The sequence below is a fragment of the Monodon monoceros genome, unplaced genomic scaffold, assembly GCF_005190385.1.
Source record: "Monodon monoceros isolate NGI ecotype Baffin Bay Population unplaced genomic scaffold, NGI_Narwhal_1 Super_Scaffold_4, whole genome shotgun sequence".
NCBI lineage: Eukaryota > Metazoa > Chordata > Mammalia > Artiodactyla > Monodontidae > Monodon > Monodon monoceros.
Window position 1 is genome coordinate 11,821,440 of NW_021703781.1, and position 18,627 is coordinate 11,840,066.

Here is an 18,627-nt window from a genome sequence, read left to right on the forward strand (position 1 = left end):
GAAGACGGCTGCGGCCAAGAGACAAGGAGTTAAGACAATTACCTTTTGCCAGAGAACACAAGGACACTGTAGAGCACAGATAGGTGAAGAGTTTAACACAATTTATTTTATGCTTAAATAATCGACTAGGTCATCCAGTGTATGGTTTCTCATACATATGTCATTAGAGCTATGTGTCAATAAATGCTGATTTTATATGAATATAATCAACAAATTAAAGAATTTCACCAAAACCCAAATAAAAATGCCCTTTAAAACACAGCAGCCTTATTAACCTAATATGACATGGCTAGAATGGTTACAAATGATTGGCTTACTGAAAGGTGTCTACATCTTACAGCCAGTACACGATACAGGAATAAGTTTACAGCGTGCTGCCATTCTACTAGCTAAGAATTTCTGTGCAGTCCACTGAAAATACCCCTGACAGGGGCCTCTTATGAGCACCATCCACCTCTAAAGCGGCAAGCATTACCCTTTTAAGCACTACCAGCACCCCCCTCCCCCTAAAGCAACTACCGTATAGGTTATTTTTTTTTTCATTTTTAGGTCATTTCATTGAAAAATTGGCAATAGCAACAAATATTAGATGAAGGGCTTTGTGTTTACAGATAAAATCTTCTGTGTCGCAGTATACTGTAGTGTTTGCAAAATTGGAAAAGATTTAATCAAAATAAGGTGATACACATGCATCAAAATATTAGTATTCTGAAGAAAAATTTTTTTCACAGAACTACAGAATTCCTCACTTGGGGAATTATTTAAATTTGCAGCAGATTTTAAAGATTTGTTTTTTTAAAATCAAGCTAGCAGTTTTGCGTATACAAACATTATAATTGCTAATATACAAGAATCGGTGAAGATCCCCCTACCCATCACCCCTCCTCCTTCTTTTGGGGTGAAGTCACTTGAGACCCCCGTTATGTTAAATGCATCTGCAATATTCTCTTTGTGTTCTAAGAGGCAGTGCCTTATTGACATTTATTCCATTTTTTCTGTTAGAATTTATACAGTGTTATTATTTACAGCAAAACTATAGATGTTTTAAAAAAGAAACAAATAGTGTTTATACCCTGACAGTTTGGGTCCAAGAAAAATAAGGCGAGCTGTTGTGGATTTTTAGTAATTTTAGTGTTTCTCCATGATTTGATCATTCCATCTCCTTCTGTCTCTTCTGGCGGCAGGAATTTCTTCCTTTTGTAAATGACACCAAATTACTTGAGATAAACTGGTAACAGCATGGCTTCTCGTATATACACTGCATTGCTAATTGCACACGTGCCAATCCTGGGAATGAAAGTGAATTTTCATGCTCTGTAAATTGGCTCATGCTAAATTAAAATGTGGGTGGTTTTCTTTTCCTTTTTTTTCTTTGTGCATTAAAAAAAAATCATGCCGTTAATGTGTGGAAGCAGCAAACACACACACCCTTCTCTGTGAATTTTTACTTCCTGCTGACTTATCTTCCATGAATTTCTCAATACTGGCAATAAAAACAATATGATCCTGTGGATAGAGAAACAACAGGTGGTGAGTTTAGCTTTCCCCCCCACCTTCCTTTTATTTATTTATTTATTTTAAAGAACTTGCCAAAATCTTCCTTGCCATTCAGCAGAAATGCCTCAGAGAATGGGGGCCCTCGACTTCCTAATGGGGTGGTTTAACATACTTTTGACTGAGGCGATTTGCTAGGTGCCTCAGAGAACAAAGCCCTGAAGTGTGCTAGAAAGCTCTTGGAAGGCAATGACCTTCTCTGGGTGACCCTGTCCCCTCCACAGAACATTGTTTCCCATATTAGGGGTTTCAGGGATGGAGTCGGAAAGACCCTCTTCTAGTTCTGAAGTCTCTGATTCTCAGGTCACTCACTCAGGAACTGGGGAAAGCCATTTGCAGACCTCTGGGTCTCAGTCTTATCTGTGAAGTAAGGAGGCTGACAAAGGTGCTCTGAGATTTCCATCAAAATGTCTGGGGTTTTCAAGGGCACACTGGGCCAGGGGTACGGAGTCAGGATGGAGCATCTCGGTCATGCCTCTATGTTGTATAATAAGCCTCCCACCCTGCAAAATGCAGCCTTTCAAGAAGGGAGAACAGTGTCCTTACTTCATTTACTATAGAATTGCTTTTCCATATGCAAATTCAAATTAAAGACTATCTTCTGCCATTGCAAAGAATACCTTCCCTTCTCCTGCCTCATGTCAGTCATGACAGGGTAAATCAATTTTATTCGAGCTTTTTTATGGAGACTCCACTAAGAACATCTTGCCTTACTGGATAATACCTGCATAAAGTTATCAGTGTTTTAGAGCCAGTCTTAATAAGTCAAAATCAATCAACATCCTTTGGCAGAGGTTTTCATACTCTTGTGCAGTATTGTTCTTGGTAGGAACTCCTCCTCCATAAAACAAAGTTCTTCCTTCGTATGTCCCTTCCTCCCCAGCAGTGTGAAAGGGTGACACCTGAATGCCTGCCCGAGAACAAGACATAGGCCCTAGAGAAAAGGCGAGTCAGGCAAGATGAATTTTGGGAACAACCCTGTTCACTCCCATACATGCAACAGACTATTTTTGCAGGTCCAGGAGAACCTTTAGAATTCTGCTTCTGTTGGGGCCTAAAAGTGTTCTCAGTGACCTTGAGGTTGTTTACTTACCCCAGACAAGTTTCTTTCCCTTTAGATGGGTCACCCAGGCTACCTTGGCTTCTGTAAACATGTTAGTACAGCACTTCCTCTGTCTGCCCCACCATGGTCCTGCCTGCCTTTTTTGTATTAAAAGTGGCACTGACCTCCATGCCCCAGGTCACTGAAGCTTGGAGCCAAGAATACCAAAGTATCAATTCCTTCTGGGGTGATTTCAACACCTGCCCCACTCCCATGACTCTGCAGAGGTTCCAGAGAAGGAAAGTGACTCATCTGGGCAGGCCATGTCCCAGAGAATGTGCAAATCAGAGTAAGAAGATCAGGATTTTCTCACCTCTGCTTTTCCCATCTATTCCTAACCTTCCAGGCACCAGGCTTCTCAGATGCTCCTATGATAATGTTACCCTGGTGATCTAACTTTGTTTTCTTAGGGAGAATTCTTAGCAATTTTTTTCTAATTGACCCTCCCCCCAACTTTTTACAGCTTAACTGATATATAATTTATATCCCATATCATTCATCTATTATATATAGCTTGATAATTTTTAGTAAATGTATATAGATGTGCAGTCATCACTACAGCCCAGTTGAACTTTTTTTGTTTTGCTTCATCTTCCAAAAACCAGTCCAGCTTCCCAATTAATCTTGCAATAAGAAGCAAGGTCTTTCTCTTAGCACCTCAATGCACGCGAACATTATCTTTCTAGAAATAGTGGATATGTTTCTATAATTAAAAAAAACTATTACTTATGCCCATTTATATTCAGCTATAATGTGGGTGATAGTTTAAAAAGTTGGGTGTTACTTGCCCTTATAAATCTCTCTTGTTCTTGGTCACGCAATCAGGGTGTGTAGGCCCCAGCTACACGGGGTGCAGGAAGGTTATTCACTGGGCAAAAGCCTATACCAAGTACAGTGTTGCACAAAAAGCATGAGCGCTTTGGCCGATTGGCTGTGGACCTGTTATAAAATACTGACAGTGTATAAACTGTGATGAGATCGCCATCTGATGGAAAGGTGCAAGGGCAGGATCCATCAAGATGACATTTCAGAAATAGAATTTGAGTCATCTTCTCTTTCTGGGTTTAGATAGTGGATCTGAGAGAGAAGCATTTGCATTGAGGAATCTGTCTGTCCTTGGGTTTTCATGCTTTTCAAACCCAAATGTAGTGGAAAACAATTCAGAAAACCAATCGTTCCATTTAGTCATTTCACTATACATTTTTTTTAATTTTAAGAACCATTTAAAATATAGAAAAACAGCTATTCATTGGATTCTCATGGTTATATTTCAGGTTATATTTCACAGATGAATGTTGTACTTTCCATGTCACATTTTCAAGTCAGGAATATATTTAGGTTAAAACCAACCTTTCCTCTATAGGTTCACATACTGGTGGTATTTAGCCCCTAGTGGCTAGCTAAAAAAAACCCAACAACAACCCCCCCACCCCCGCTCCACACACACCCCCTTACGCCTTTAGCGCTCTGCAGTTCATCCCAATAAACCTTTTCATGCTTAATGACCATACTCTCCACTGAAAAGCACTGTTTGACAATCTCCACTGCTTCTCAAACTTGGGTACACATTAGAATTATCTGGGGAGATTTAAAAAATCCCAGTGTCCAGGCCACTTCCCTTACCAGTTTATTTAGAATTTCTTGGGGTGGTGCCCAGCATCAAACACTTAAAAGAGAAAACCAAAAAACCTCTGTAGATGATTCCGATGTTCAGCCAAGATTAAGGGCCAGTAATGCGTTCTGGAGCAGCACTTCCCAAAGCTTAAAGTGCATACGTGTCACCCCGGGATCTTCAAATGTGGATTCTGGTCGAGGAGTCAGGGTGAGCCCAGAGGTGCTGCGTTTCTAACAAGACTCCCAGGCGATGCTGATACTGCTGGTCCACAGACCACACTGGAGGGTCTAGAGGATCTAGACTACAGGCCAGTCATCAACCCGTTGGTTTCTAACTTCCTTTTCTTTGCTCACGATTTCATATCCACTTATAATCCCCTGCTGTTATCTTCATTTATCTCTAACTTCTCTTTACTCTTCAGGTGTGTTTCAAATGCCATCTCCTTGAAAGTGTGGTCTATCTTCTCCCTAGTGAGATCCACCTTTGCAGGCTCTTTTATTTTTTTAATATTTATTTATTTATTTGGCTGTACTGGGTCTTAGTTGCGGCATGCAGGATCTTTAGTTGCAGCATGTGGGCTCTAGTTCCCTGACCAGAGATCAAACCCAGTCCCCCTGCATTAGGAGCGCACAGTCTTAGCCACTGGACCACCAGGGAAGTCCCTGTAGGCTCACTCTTACTCATCTTTCAAGACTTAGCACTGTTATGCCCTAAGGAAAGTCTTTTCTGATATGCCTTCCCTATAGCCCACTGAGAACAGAGAATTTGTTGTTCTAGTTCTCTTCCTAACCCACCTCTCTCTTTCCTTTCCTTCTCCTTTTCTCTCTCTCTTCTTAAGGAAGTCATGGAGCTAAAAACATTTTTGCCTAAGCATTAATTCTAACTACTTTATGTAATCATAATAAACTACTGCACCATTTAAAAATAATTCCCAGTTTGTGTAGATTTGTTCTTCAACTAATACCAATAAGTGGGACTTAATTTTTGTTTGTTCTTTTCTAGTGACTTGAGATTAAAAAAATATCTGAGGTCACAGGGCCAGTTTTAAAAAAATGAAAAGTAATTACTGGTAAAGTCCTGATGTACACGTTGGCTATAGAAGAAAAATATAACCCTAATAAAGTTGTATAGTTAACTTAGTACAACTAATAATGTTGTTATTATTAACAGGCACTGTTCTAAGGTGGAACTCATTTAATCCTAATAACAGCGAGGTACTCTCTCTTCCATTTTACAAATAAGAAAATAGAGCCATACAGCTATTATACTGGTGGCACATTTAGTACATGGGCGAGCCAGAATTGGAAGTCAAGCCACCTGGCTCTAGACCCCTGCTTTTGGTTAATTAGGGATTTTTTTAAAGGGAAAGAAAAATGAAAAACACTACGTAAAAACATTATCTACTTCAGATGAGTTCTGGAAAAGATTCTGGAGGGCAGGGTCCTGAATCTGGAGTGAAGCAATTCAGACCATAGTTCTGACTTCCTGGAAGCAGAATCAGGAGGTCTAGGTCACAAACCAAACCTGTCATTTATTAACTATAGCTTTGGCGATTTTGCTCTCTCTCCTTAGTAAAGAGGAATGAGAATACCTATTTTAATGATTTCCCAGGGCTACCGTGAGAAACGAGTCATAGGAAATAATTGAAAGTGTTCTGAAGTATAAACTGACGTGACATGCAGAGGACTTCAGCGATGCTGCTGTCCCGACCTCTCCCACTGTTGTGTTCTAGCACACCTGGCGGCTGCTGTTCTGTCCACTGGCCTCCTGAATCCAGGCTCTTCGGGTGCTAGTCTCGGCTCTTGTCTCACCTCTCTTTAAAAAATCTACATCATTTTTAAAGAATTGAAGTAGAGTTGATTTACAATCTTGTGTCAGTTTCACGTGTACAGCACAGTGATTCAGTTATATATACATATATATTTTTTCAGATTCTTTTCCATTACAGGTTATGACAAGCTATTAAGTAGGGTTCCCTGTGCTATGCAGTAGGTCCTTGCTGTTTACCTATTTTATATACAGTGGTGTGTATATGTTCATCCCAAGCTCCTGATTTATCTTCCTGCCCCCACCTCTTAGCACTACTAATAATAGCTGAATTTACTGAGGGCTTACTATGGGCTTGCCAGTCACTGTTAAGTGATTTACATGGATTCACTCGTTTAATTCTAACAACAATTCTGTGAGATATGTTACTCTTATCCTAATAGAGGCGAGGAAATTAAGGCACAGAAGTTAAATAAGCTGGCTAAGCTTACACAGCTAGTAAGTGTGTGATTTATGTTCACTCAGGCCACTTCTGTAACCACGTTAAGATTGCTAGCCCAGATTTCTCTTCCTCATCACTGACAAATATTTAAGGCACTACAGATTGACCTATTTCAGTCCCGAATTTTGTTTTCCTTTTCTTAGCTTCTATATTTTTGTTAGTAATTACACACAGGATCACAACCCTCACTCCCTCTATGGAATTAATCTGTTTGTTATACTTCTGAAATGTCCCTCACATCAGCCCTCTCCTTTCTGTCGTCTCTGCCCAGGGTCAGGCCCTCATCCTGTCTCATAACTGGGGTCCTCGTGTTCAAACTCTCCTCACCACTAACTCCCTCTCCTACCAGTAGGGTTACCTAAATTCCATCTGACTGTATTATTCTCCTTCGACAACACTTCCAGTGGTACCTTACTGTCTCTGGGATAAAGGCCAAACTCCTGAGCATAGCACGTATCACACTGCCCAGTCTTAAATCCTACCCTTTCTTCAAAAGCCAGTTCAAATACGCACTTCAAGAAGCTTTGCAAGATCTCCTCCATTGGTGTTTACTACATCTTCCAGTGGATTCTCCTAGCGATATTTTTATATCTTTTATCATAGCTCTGTACTTTGATTTGTGTAACTTACTATCATGTTTGCCTCTTGGACTAGACTGTACAGTTATATGCCCTCAAGTGAGTGGTGATGCTGGGGATAATGTCTTTTTTTTTTAATATATTTTTTAAAATTGAAGTAGAGTTGATTAACAATGTTGTGTTAGATTCAGGTGTACAGCAAAGTGATTTAGTTATATATATATATATATATATATATATATATATTCTTCTTCAGATTCTCTTCCCTTATAGGTTATTACAAAATATTGAGTATAGTTCCCAGTTCTATACAGTAGGTCCTTGTTCATTACCTATTTTATATACAGTAGTGTGTATATGTCAATCCCAACCTCCTAATTTGTCCCTCCCCCTCCCCCCCTTTGGTAACCATATGCTTGTTTTCTATGTCTGTGAGTCTCTGTCTTGGAAATAAGTTCATTTGTATCTTTTTTTTTTTTTAAGAGTTCACATATAAGTGATATCATATGATATTTATGTTTGTCTGACTTACTTCACTTAGTATGATCATCTCTAGGTCCATCCATGTTGCTGCAAATGGCATCATTTCATTCTTTTTTTAATGGCTGAGTAATATTAGGATAATGTCTTCAATGCTGGACTCCCCCGACCACCTACACAGTGTGTGTCACAAACTAAGAAGTAAAGGGGCTCTAAATGTGCATGGTCAGTTATTTACAAAAGCTTATCAGCTAATCTGCATTATAGGAAAGTTTCTTTCATCCACTGATACTAAACTGCATGGATTAAAATATTTTGGGTAAAACCAAACAAATATACTAGAGGACCAGGGGCACAGGGGAAAAAAATGAGCAAGAACCAGCAGAAACAGTCCTGCACTGGGTTCCAATTTAGAATTATTATACACAGAATATGAGAGAACTACATTTATAATGCATAAAGGAATAAAAGTAAGATGAGAAGTATCTTCAGAAAAGAATATGCTATGAAAAAAATTTTTTTAAATATATACTAGAGGGCCAAGGCTGAATTTGATTATAGATTAGAGGAGCTAGCACAGCTTGGAGATCTCTAGGAAGGAAGAGGTCAGAGGCAACCTTTTACAGCTCTCTATTCCTCTTCAAAATGTTGTTCTTTGGGGCTCGACCCTGAGCCCCTTCTTTGCTCACTTTCACTTTCTCCCTAGGTAATCACACCTATTCTCTGGTGTTCCCTTTCTCTGATATTCAGTATTCACCTCTTTAGTGATAACACTCACATTTTTATACGCCTAGTCCAACCTTTCCTCAAAGCTTCAGACTTGTGTATCGACAAAAGCCTGAGTGCTTGATATTCTTCTTAAAACCCATCCTGTTTCTTTTTCCATCACCCACCTGCTTACCCTTGAAACCTTGAGTCAAGGCATCATCCTTGACTCAACCCTTCTTCTCCATCCTAACCCCAAGCCATCAGACACTGTTGACTTTCCTAAAACTGCTGCCCAGGTCCTAGCCCTGCCACCATGGTGGCTTAGTTGGACTACAGCAATAACCTCCTAGCTCACCTCCTTCAGTGTATTCCTGTTTTCCCTCCAATCCTTCTCTACATAGCTGGTGTGCTTAAAAAAATAAGTAAAACATCAGGTCAGACTCTTGCTTGAAATCTTTCAAAGGCTTCACATTTTTTTAGAATGAAATCCAAATCCTATATTCTGGCCTATGATGAGGCGTTTCTCACTTCATCATGGGCCTGCCTCACCCCCCACCAGCTCATCAGGCTCTGTTACACTAATCTTCTTTCATTTCCTCAGATGTGTTAGGCCTTTTCCCACCTCAAGGCTCTTGCACACTTTGTACTCTTTGCTGGAGTCCTCTTCTCCCTCTCCCCATTCTTTACATTGTTGGCACCACCTACGAGGTCTTAGCATAAATGTCATGACTTCCGAGGGAGTTTCCCCAGCCCCCAAGTCTAAATATGTTTCTGTGTTATTCTTCCATTGGATCTTGGAGTTTGCATTTTTAGCCCTTAAACAATTCATGTTCCATCTCTTTCCCCCTTGCATGCTGAGAGATGCAGAAGGGTAGGGGCCGTGGAGGTTTTATTCACCACTGTATATTATTACTAGCCTTTTCACTCTAAACAAGGTGGAAGGTCAAGTCCTTTTTTTTTTTCCAAACTGTATCCTGCTTTATTAAAGATACTTTTCATAAACAATCGTGGTATTTCAGGCAGGACATGGGCAGACAATCGTTAACAGTATACGACAACTTTCAAACTCCCTTTTGCAATGGACTACCAAAATCAGAAAGCCACTATAAAACCCCATGAAGTCTTCATGTGATGCTCTGAACAGGGAAAGTTTAGAGTGAGGGTTGACATTTCACATTTAGTATGTTGTTTAACAACTTTTCACAAGCCGACCCTGACTTTCAGGAAATGGAAATGAAAATGGCAAAAGTATCAATCTGAAGATCCACAATCTAAAAAAGGAGCCGCTGCTCTTCTGAGGGACGCCATCTCAGTGGTGACAATGCAAAGTCCAGATTGCCTGACATACTGGTAACCAATTTTGGGGGGTCAGGTTCCAACAGGTCTCTGGGTTTAAGAGAGTCAAGTCTATGCTGAAGGTGGAGAGGGAGAAGAGGACATAAAAACTAATTTTAGTTTTTCCACACCACAAGGCGTTTGTGCCAAGGTGGCTACTGTGGGTCAACATCAAGGAACCCCTCCTTCCTGGGAGCCAAGAGGAAGTCTCTCAAAACCAGACGGGAAAGGTGTTTCTTTCCCATGTCAATCCAGCTTCAGAGACAATCTATTAGTGACATGTGCTCTTCCCCCAAAAAACAACAATGAAGTGTTCTGTATGCTAACAATATAGCTTAAAAGAAAAAAAAGTAAAACAAAATTCTGCATTTTTATAAGACTTGATAAAAAAATAGTATTTCAAACTGTACAGTCACCAGAAGTACACAGTTGTCAAAAATGCACACTTCACTTGGCCTCTCCAGCACCCTCAGCTTTCTGTGCCTGGTCTGTTTTGGCATCTCTGTTTTCTGCAGGGTTATTCCCATCCTTGCCAGCATCAGCTTTCCCCCTTTTCCTTTTGGGTACCTTCTCTCCCTTCTTTGCAGGGGTCTTTTTAGGCTTGGGCTCTGGCTTTGGAGGAGCAGGTTTAGCAGATAACCTTGCAGGTCTTCTCTGTGGTTCATCCTTCACCTTGGTTTTATCTCCTTTAGCATCCCCTTCAGCCTTTCTCTTGGGCATGGTGGCGACGGCGGCGGGACGTAGGCGCTGGGCACGGGGATGCAGTGGCGCACGGCTTTGGCCAGTCCAGGGGTCGCTCTCGCCTCTTCTTCACACTGCTGGCCAAGTCCTTTTTAGAAGGTGTGAATGAAATGAGTCAACTTTTTGGCCTCAGATAAAGTGTTTCCCCCGGCAAGCCTCGTGCTGTTGCTGCTGCTCTTGGCTTCCATGTGGCTGTGAGATCCTGAGCATTTCCCTAAAAGAGGTTTACAGTACAGCTGTTCCAGTCTTTTCCAACGTGTGTCTGGGGTACCTCCGTTGTCACAGCCTCACTAATCAGTTCTCTAATGGTATTTTTGAAGGTTATGGCTATGAAGTTTTGCTTTATTTAAAAAAAAAAACCAAAATGAATATTTTCACTGTGTATTGTATGAAGAAATTAACTACAGTTTGCGTTTGTACGTACATTTGATTCAAAATTTGCTTTTAGGTTTCTGATAATCATCAAGTACTATTCAACTATTAATATGAGTAATAGTTAAGAGCTAGGCTCTGGTTAAGTTAAAATTTTATCCTTTTGCTCATTAACTATAGGACCTTGGGTAACATTTAATTCTTCTAGGCTTCAGTTTCCTTGTTTATTAAAAAAGAGATAATAGTACTTATGTTATAGCATTGTTTTGGGGACTATATGAGGTAATGTATGTAATGATCTTACCTAGTACTTGGCATACAGTAATCTTTTATAGAATATGACTATTATTATTATTATTCTAACTAATTTTAGAAAGACAGCTTAGTGGAATTGGACACTAGGTGAAGTGTCAATAATCTTGAGGCCAAGTCCTAGTTCTTCCAGTCACAGCTGTTTGAAAGAAGAAATGTCAGATGACCTCTCCGAGCCATAGTATCCTCATCTGTAAAAGGTAGCAATCAAAATTGGTCTACTCTTCCTGGAGGCTCGTTTGAAGGATTAAATAAGACAAAAATGTAAACGCATTTTATAAACTATAAATCACTATATATTACGTATAAATTTTATACTTATTTTAAGCCATCAGCTTTTCCCTTACATTAAAAATAGGATGGCTGTGACTCGGTATTAAAGAAAAGCAGGTATAGGGTTCAGATAGCTCAAAATTCAACTGGTTACAAAATGCAGAATAAAAATTTTGATGTCACCATCTGAGACTCAGTGAAATTGGGTCACATTCCATGTGCTTAGTTGTTCTTTAAAAAAAAAAAAAAAAAAGCCAGCAGGGCCATAAGAACTTTCAATATACTTGCAAATTGATTTTTCCAGAGCACACATTCAGTGTCCTGGAATTCCAGGCAGTCTTCTTGGACTCATTTCCTAAATTCACTTATGAAAGGCAAATACCACCCTGGAGAGTAAAATGAGGCTTGCAGTCAAATCGCTGTTCTTTCCATCTGACACATTAAGTTTGCTTTATGCTGAAGCTATTTTCACATTCATATGAATTCTCCTAGTGAGTTTCTCTCTCCTTTGAGTGGTGTAGCAAGTGAGCCAAGGCCCTGCCAACTGCTTTACAGGGTGGATTATTTATCATCTTAGTCTCTTGTACATTTAGTGACCTAGTCATTTCTGTATTAATTCACTCTAAAGGACCCTGGAAGCATAGCACTGTCATATATTTTTTGGTATCATTTATTCATAGATATTAGGTATATATTACTCTAGAAAAATGGCTCAGCTGGTGTCGATAACCTTTTTGGTTCTCTCCCACCCAGAGTCTGAGTCTATTACCGAACAAGTTGCTAAACTTTTAGGGGCATACTAAAGCTGACTGAAGTCTCTTCTAGGTTTTGCTTTTTTTTTTTGCGTTATGCAGGCCTCTCACTGTTGTGGCCTCTCCCATTGCGGAGCACAGGCTCCGGATGCGCAGGCTCAGCGGCCATGGCTCACGGGCCTAGCCACTCTGCGGCGTGTGGGATCTTCCTGGACTGGGGCACGAACCCGTGTCCCCTGCATCGGCAGGCGGACTCTCAACTACTGCACCACCAGGGAAGCCCTCTTCTAGTTTTATTTAATTTATCAGAATTGCTTAAACACAGCAATTTAAGACGGCAAAATCATGCTTAGTGTTTTATTAATCTGCTGTATAGCCAAAGCAGTCTTGAGAAAGAAGAACAGAGCTAGAGTTGTCATGCTCCCTGACCAGACTATACTACAAAGCTACAGTAATCAAAACAGTATGGAACTGGCAAAAAAACAGACACATGGATCAATGGAACAGAATAGAGAGCCCAGAAATAAACCCACACACTTATGCTCAGTTAATCTATGACAAAGCAGGCAAGAATATACAATGGAGAAAAGACAGTCTCTTCAATAAATGATGTTGGTAAAACTGGACAGCTACATGTAAAAGAATAATATTAGAACATTTTCTCACAACATATTAAAAAAAAACCCTAAAAATAGATTAAAGACCTAAAAGTAAGACTGGAAACCATAAAAGTCCTAGAAGAAAATATAGAATACTCTTTGACATAAATTGTAGCAATAGTTTTTTGGATCTGTCTCCTAAGGCAGAGGAAACAAAAGCAAAAATAAACAAATGGGACAGAGGAGTGGATAAAGAAGATGTGGTACATATATACAATGGAATATTACTCAGCCATTAAAAATGAAATTCTGCCATTTTCAACAACATGGATGGACCTGGAGGGTATTATGCTTAGTGAAAGAAGTCAGAGAAAGACAAATACTCTGTTATTACTTATATGTAGAATCTAAAACATATCCAAATGAATATAACAAAACAGAAATAGACTCACAGATATAGAGAACAAACCAGTGGTTAACCAGTGGGGAGAGGGAAGGCAGGAGGGGCAAGACACGGGTAGGGGATTAAGAGGTGCAAACTACTATGTATAAAATAAATAAGCTACAAGGATATATTGTATAGCACAGGGAAATATAGCCAATATTTTATAACAACTTTAAATGGAGTATAATCTATAAAAATTTTGAATCACTGTGTTGTACATCTGAAAGTAATATTATAAATCGTCTACACCTCAATTTAAAAAAATCTTGTATACGTCTTTTACCAGATTCAGCTGTAAGACACGCATAATGGGTGGGTTCATTCTAGATATTGCTACACTGATGTCATCCTTAATTTTCTCATCTCTCACCCTTGTCACCTGACAAAAAGCAATTCATGTCGCTATCTCTCGATTCAGCCTACCTCTTACCATCCTTACTGCCCAAGCCAGCATCTTCAGTAGTTTAATAGGTTTTCTGCTCATCCATTATTGCCACCTCCAATTCATTCTGTGCCCTGCAACTAGAGTGTGTGATGAGAACCTAAACTTTTAGTGAAAAAAGGCTTATGAGGCCCAGATATTCCGATTTTTCCTACCTCTCCAGACACAATGACAAAACCTTCTGCAGGCTACACCGACCTGTTCTCCTTTCTTGTTTCTTCCCAGTTCTGGCCTTTGCAGAACGCTAGAGCCTGTGCCTAGGAGGCTACCCCAAACACCATCAAATTTCCTCCCCTTCATCCAGATGAATCCTGTTCATCCTTTAAAACTAATCTCAAGCATCATTTTCTTAAGGAAACCTTCTCTGTCACCCTCAGACCAGGTCAGATCTCCAGTTAACAGGGTTGAGTGTGTGGGCTCCAGAGGCAGCCTGTTAGGGTTTGTATCCTGTTTCTGCCACTTTTTATTTAGGTGACCTTGGGCAATTTGGGCCCTGTTAAATGGGGATGATAAAGGCACCGATCCAAGTGAATTAAATGAAGAGTACACCTGAAACACTGGAAGAGTATGTATGGATAGCAAATACTGTTACTTCCAGAGCACTCTGCAGTTCTTAGGAGTTTTCTCAATGCCTTAAATACTGAAGTGACTGACTACCGTTAAATCTCCAAAATGTAAGGTCAGCGAGGGCCAGTACCTCCCTAGTGTTGTTTACCGATGATTTCCCAGTGCCTAGGCAGAAAGCGTCACAGAGAGGAAGTGAAATAAATCTTTAAGTGAATAAATAAAGAATAAGTTGTTTTTGGAGGTGGAGGGATTAAGAATTTCTTTGGGCCTTAGTTACAGTTACCTTGCATACAAAATTTGGGGCAGTGAGACTCCGTGATTTCTCAATTCCTTACAGCAGCACTCCAAGTACCAGGATTCTGGTAACTGGGGAATAGCTGATGAGTGAAAGTGGAAACTGGGATCTGTTTGCTCTTTGTTACTTGGGGCTAGGAGAACTGTTGGTGAGCAGCCCTAAAGGACTCATCCTGCTTTACCTCACAGACTTACACAGAGCTTTTCAAAGCTCTATCTGCTTTTTCACCCCAAACGGGCTTTTGAATTGTAGCTACATAGAAAGAAACAGCACAAAGTTCAGAAAACAGTGTTAAAGGAAAATATCCTTCTCCGTGAAGAAAAGTTCAGACAACCTTAAACAAAGCTCACTAAACATTTTAACTTAGAAAACATAGTAGTGCCATTAACCTCCTATTTCATTTGCTTTGGTTTATACAGAATATATGAAGTAGTATATAGGGATTTTGCTCATTTAAGCTTGGCAACCACTGTATTTCAACCAAAATTATATTCTTAGATGCTGTTGTGGTAAAATGGTGAAAAGCTGGTCAATACAAATCTCCAAATACATTTGTATGAACTGTTTGTTGCCAAATAGTCTTCCTGTTAGAGTGAATAATGCTACTGCACTTCATACTGAGCCTTCGCTCTTAAGAGAAGACTCAAGATCACTATTTACATTTGCTTCTGCAACCATCATTTAGAATTAAATTCCTAATTTGTGAAGAGAAGGTTTATGGACTGTGAGCTAGAGGCCTTGGTTTTCGTGTGCAGATGTACGTGTACATGAACATGAAAATGACCACCAACTGCTTGTTGGATATTCAAAGCTGCAATTCAGTGAAAAAGAGAGGAAGGGGGTGGCGGGGGGATGGAATCACTTATTTGGTGAAATTAGAAGTTTCACAGGAAGTTACGTCTTACTGTTGTTGATAAGAGCACACTTACCACCTTGACTGACCATTTACTGTTATGAGTGACTCTTCTTTTCCACATGCCGGATTTCTTTCTTTGTCTTCATCTTATAACCTTCTCCCTGCTTTAAAAGGAATGTACACGTTAAGATTTCATGGTGAAAGGGTTTTCGTTAAAAAGCAGTTTCCGTTCTGGTCCCTTGAGCCTGGATTAGGATAAGCGAAACACAGTTTCAAGTACTTTGTCACTTCACGTCCCCGGACATAATCTATTTGCCTCAACCACACAGCTCAGCAGCATCAGGGCAAGTGGGAGAGCACCGTCAGAAGGAATACGTTACTGTACTTCACAATAATTCAGTAGGTTAGTGATCAAACAACTGGACAGCCTGTCCAGTTCCTGTAAAACTAGAAGAAATCATCACTAAAACTCTCAAGGCACTCAAACCCCAATTATAAAAATATTAGTAAGTTATAATTTATGCCTTTTTAAGCCAGCAGAATGTTAAATAATCTGTTGTAATGAGACTGAAATTTCTCAGTAAAGCACTAATCATGAACTAAAGACCATGGAAATGCTGTTGAGCTGAGAGACTTTTTCTTTTTTAATTTGTGGAATTACCAAGCCTGTCCTCTTACTCCAGACCAAGCAGGCATCCCTTTTCCATAAAATAAGACCTGTCTTCACCAAGCACCAAGGACACACTTCTCTGAGAGCAAAGTGGTTGCACAGATACTCAGCTTTTACCCTATTTATAATGGAAAACACAGTAGCCTTTCCAATTTTCTGATTTACTCCTTCTGAGAAATTTTCAGTTTACTTTTTTCTTATGTAAACACAGGCTATTGAAGTTTCTGTTTTTTAAATGAAAAGGGTAAAGGTCTGAGAAAGGGAAAGAAATGAAAAATAACCAGAGATGTTTTCTGTGGGAGCTAGAGGTTCACTTGCTGAGTTACACTGCTCAGTGATGACTTTAGTTCTTTAACTGGCCCATTGGAAATGGGCTGTTATTAACCCAGAGAGGAGAATCCTCCTCAGGTTAAGATGGGGGAATTCATATATTTCCCTGTAGAATATACTGGAAAGAGAAAATGTATAGATTAGATGTAAGGATTTTGAGACGAGCTTTTTGTCATTCTAACTTTTAATTAAACCCTGTGCATTTGCTGGAAACAAGTGCTCTCTCTCTGGGTCCCAAGTAGGCTGCAGGTAAAGCACTGGGCAGGGGTGGGGCATGGCCGAGGGGTTTGGTGGTGGTAGAGGGTTTTTAATTTTGTCTCCCATGCTCGAACCGGCATATTCCAACCTCCATGAATGAAATGATCGCTGTGAAAACTCTGAAGATAGTAAGAGTATATACTGTTAAAGAATGTTAGGAAGGAAAATCTTTTTCTTTGACCCTGATCAAATGCACAAGATGTCAAAAGCAGCAAATGCTTCAAGCTGCCACACTGCAGACGCCAGCCTGTTAGCAGCCTATTCTAGAGAGTTCACAAAGCTTTTATTCTCTACTTTCTTTACGACAGTCCCTCTCCATTACCACGTCATCATATTTTCTCTCTTGTGGGATAACAATTCGTCTTAGTACTTTCCGAGTGATCTGTAGGAAGCAATAGTGAAAAGGAGAGATTTTCCTGTTTTCTATTTTAAGAGGTGACACTACAGCAAACAAATAGTAGAAAATCTAAACCCCAAGAGAAGCATGAACCCCAGTGATGATTACTTTTCTGGTGATGAGGTTGCCTTCTTCATCAGTAAACTGTTCTTCTGTGACAGATTCACCAGGAAGGTTTTTTGCCTCCTCTCCCTAAAGGATGTGGCATAGAGATTAGCAACATACTAGATGGACAGATCTCCACATCACTCCATACACCACACACATGCTCTGTGGCATTTTAGAAAAAGAAAGTATAAACTCTACTTGCAATTCCAGGGCCAGGGGAAAAGGCTGACTCCATGGATGGTTATTTAGCAGTCAACAACATTCAAAGCATTAAACCTCAAGTACGTACAAGAATGATGGTTAGCAACAAACTCCAAGAAGGAAGAATTTGAAAATATGTAATCACAGAATACAGTTATACATAGACAGACAAACAAAAAGGTTTCATTTGTTGAAAAAAGATTTAGCTAATGATTAGAGCTCTAATTAGATCATTTCACTTTGGATAATGTTTCTTCATTAGTCCTACGAAATCTCTCATTTGGGTGGATTTCCTTTTGTCTGATTTGAATTGAGGTAGCACCTTAGTTGGGGTGTTAATCACCCTTTGTTAGTTTGTTAAATTTAAAAAGTCCTTACTAAAGGCAATATTTTTTCAAATACTATGAGTAAAGTTCAGAGTACAGAGAAAACCTTATTTCTTTTTTTCAGACTGAGCCTTTCATAAGTTGTAAATGAGAATAATTAATGTCTGATGAAGTACATAGTTTCAGAATATTATCAAGTGAATGAGTCTTATGTGATGACTGATTAATTACTAAAGGAATGTAAGATGACAGCCTTTCAGTTAGTGACTGCTATCTGATTTAGAAGGGGAAACTGTCAAGGATCTTCCTCTGGTGAGTTAACAAAAAAATGGGATAAATTCTTAACTTGCCAAGTGGCATCATATTTTCCTGCTAATAGGCAGGTCAGTAGATTTAGATGGCTCCTTAATGTCTGTTAGCTCTATGATTGTAGGAAAAGAAAAACCACTGAGAGAGCAGACATAGGGCTGTATTTGTAACACATTACCTTCTTCACTGGTGTCAACTTTAGGTCAGTCTCACTTACAGTTTTGGGGAACAAGGACAAACATCTTAAGTGCAGACCCACTCTAGAGACCTGCTGACTTGTTAGTCATACTTCTTTTGTTGAAGAGGTGACCTGTACAGTGCTATAGTACTGTGTACTGTAGTTATTGTACACCTGTAGGTTTTTTAGGAAAAATGGCAAATCACAAAGAAGACAGCTGCCTTTCTGGGAGAGCCAGGATTCTAACCCTTTCAGTGTTATTGTCATGGGAAAGGTAGTAGCTCTGTTAATTTTGTCAGTGGCAGCCAATGGTGAGAAAATTCTATGATTGTTTTATGTCACAACCAGTAGAAAGGCAGTTGTGGTTTAAAATAACAGAGTAGAGACTGAAACACTACCTTGTTTTGCTAACAAAATTCTGTTTTTGTTCTTTTTTCTTTCTACAAAGTGACTTTGTATTCTTATAGATTGTGGGCTCATAGGTCATGGGTGGGATATTTGACTCATTTTACCTCACTGTGGTATAAAGATGAGATGAAAATAAAACACGATGTT

The 18,627-nt window shown here is 39.6% G+C and overlaps 1 protein-coding gene and 1 pseudogene across 6 annotated transcripts in view; both read right to left on the reverse strand.

The window, feature by feature from the left end:
- Positions 1-1,370: 1,370 nt before the first annotated feature.
- Positions 1,371-18,627, reverse strand: part of ANK3 (ankyrin 3) — a 677,213-nt gene continuing 659,956 nt past the window's right edge. For all 5 annotated transcript variants that reach the window (XM_029244863.1, XM_029244862.1, XM_029244864.1 and 2 more), the window contains 2 exons: positions 15,369-15,459; positions 1,371-1,506 (listed from right to left, as the gene is read on the reverse strand). In XM_029244863.1, coding sequence (XP_029100696.1) covers positions 15,391-15,459 — 69 coding nt within the window. In that variant the 3' untranslated portion in view covers positions 1,371-1,506; positions 15,369-15,390. The remainder of the gene's footprint in view (positions 1,507-15,368; positions 15,460-18,627) is intronic.
- LOC114908603 lies at positions 9,269-11,282 on the reverse strand (annotated as a pseudogene). Its single transcript, XR_003796976.1, has one exon. The product of XR_003796976.1 is annotated as a non-histone chromosomal protein HMG-17 pseudogene (transcript).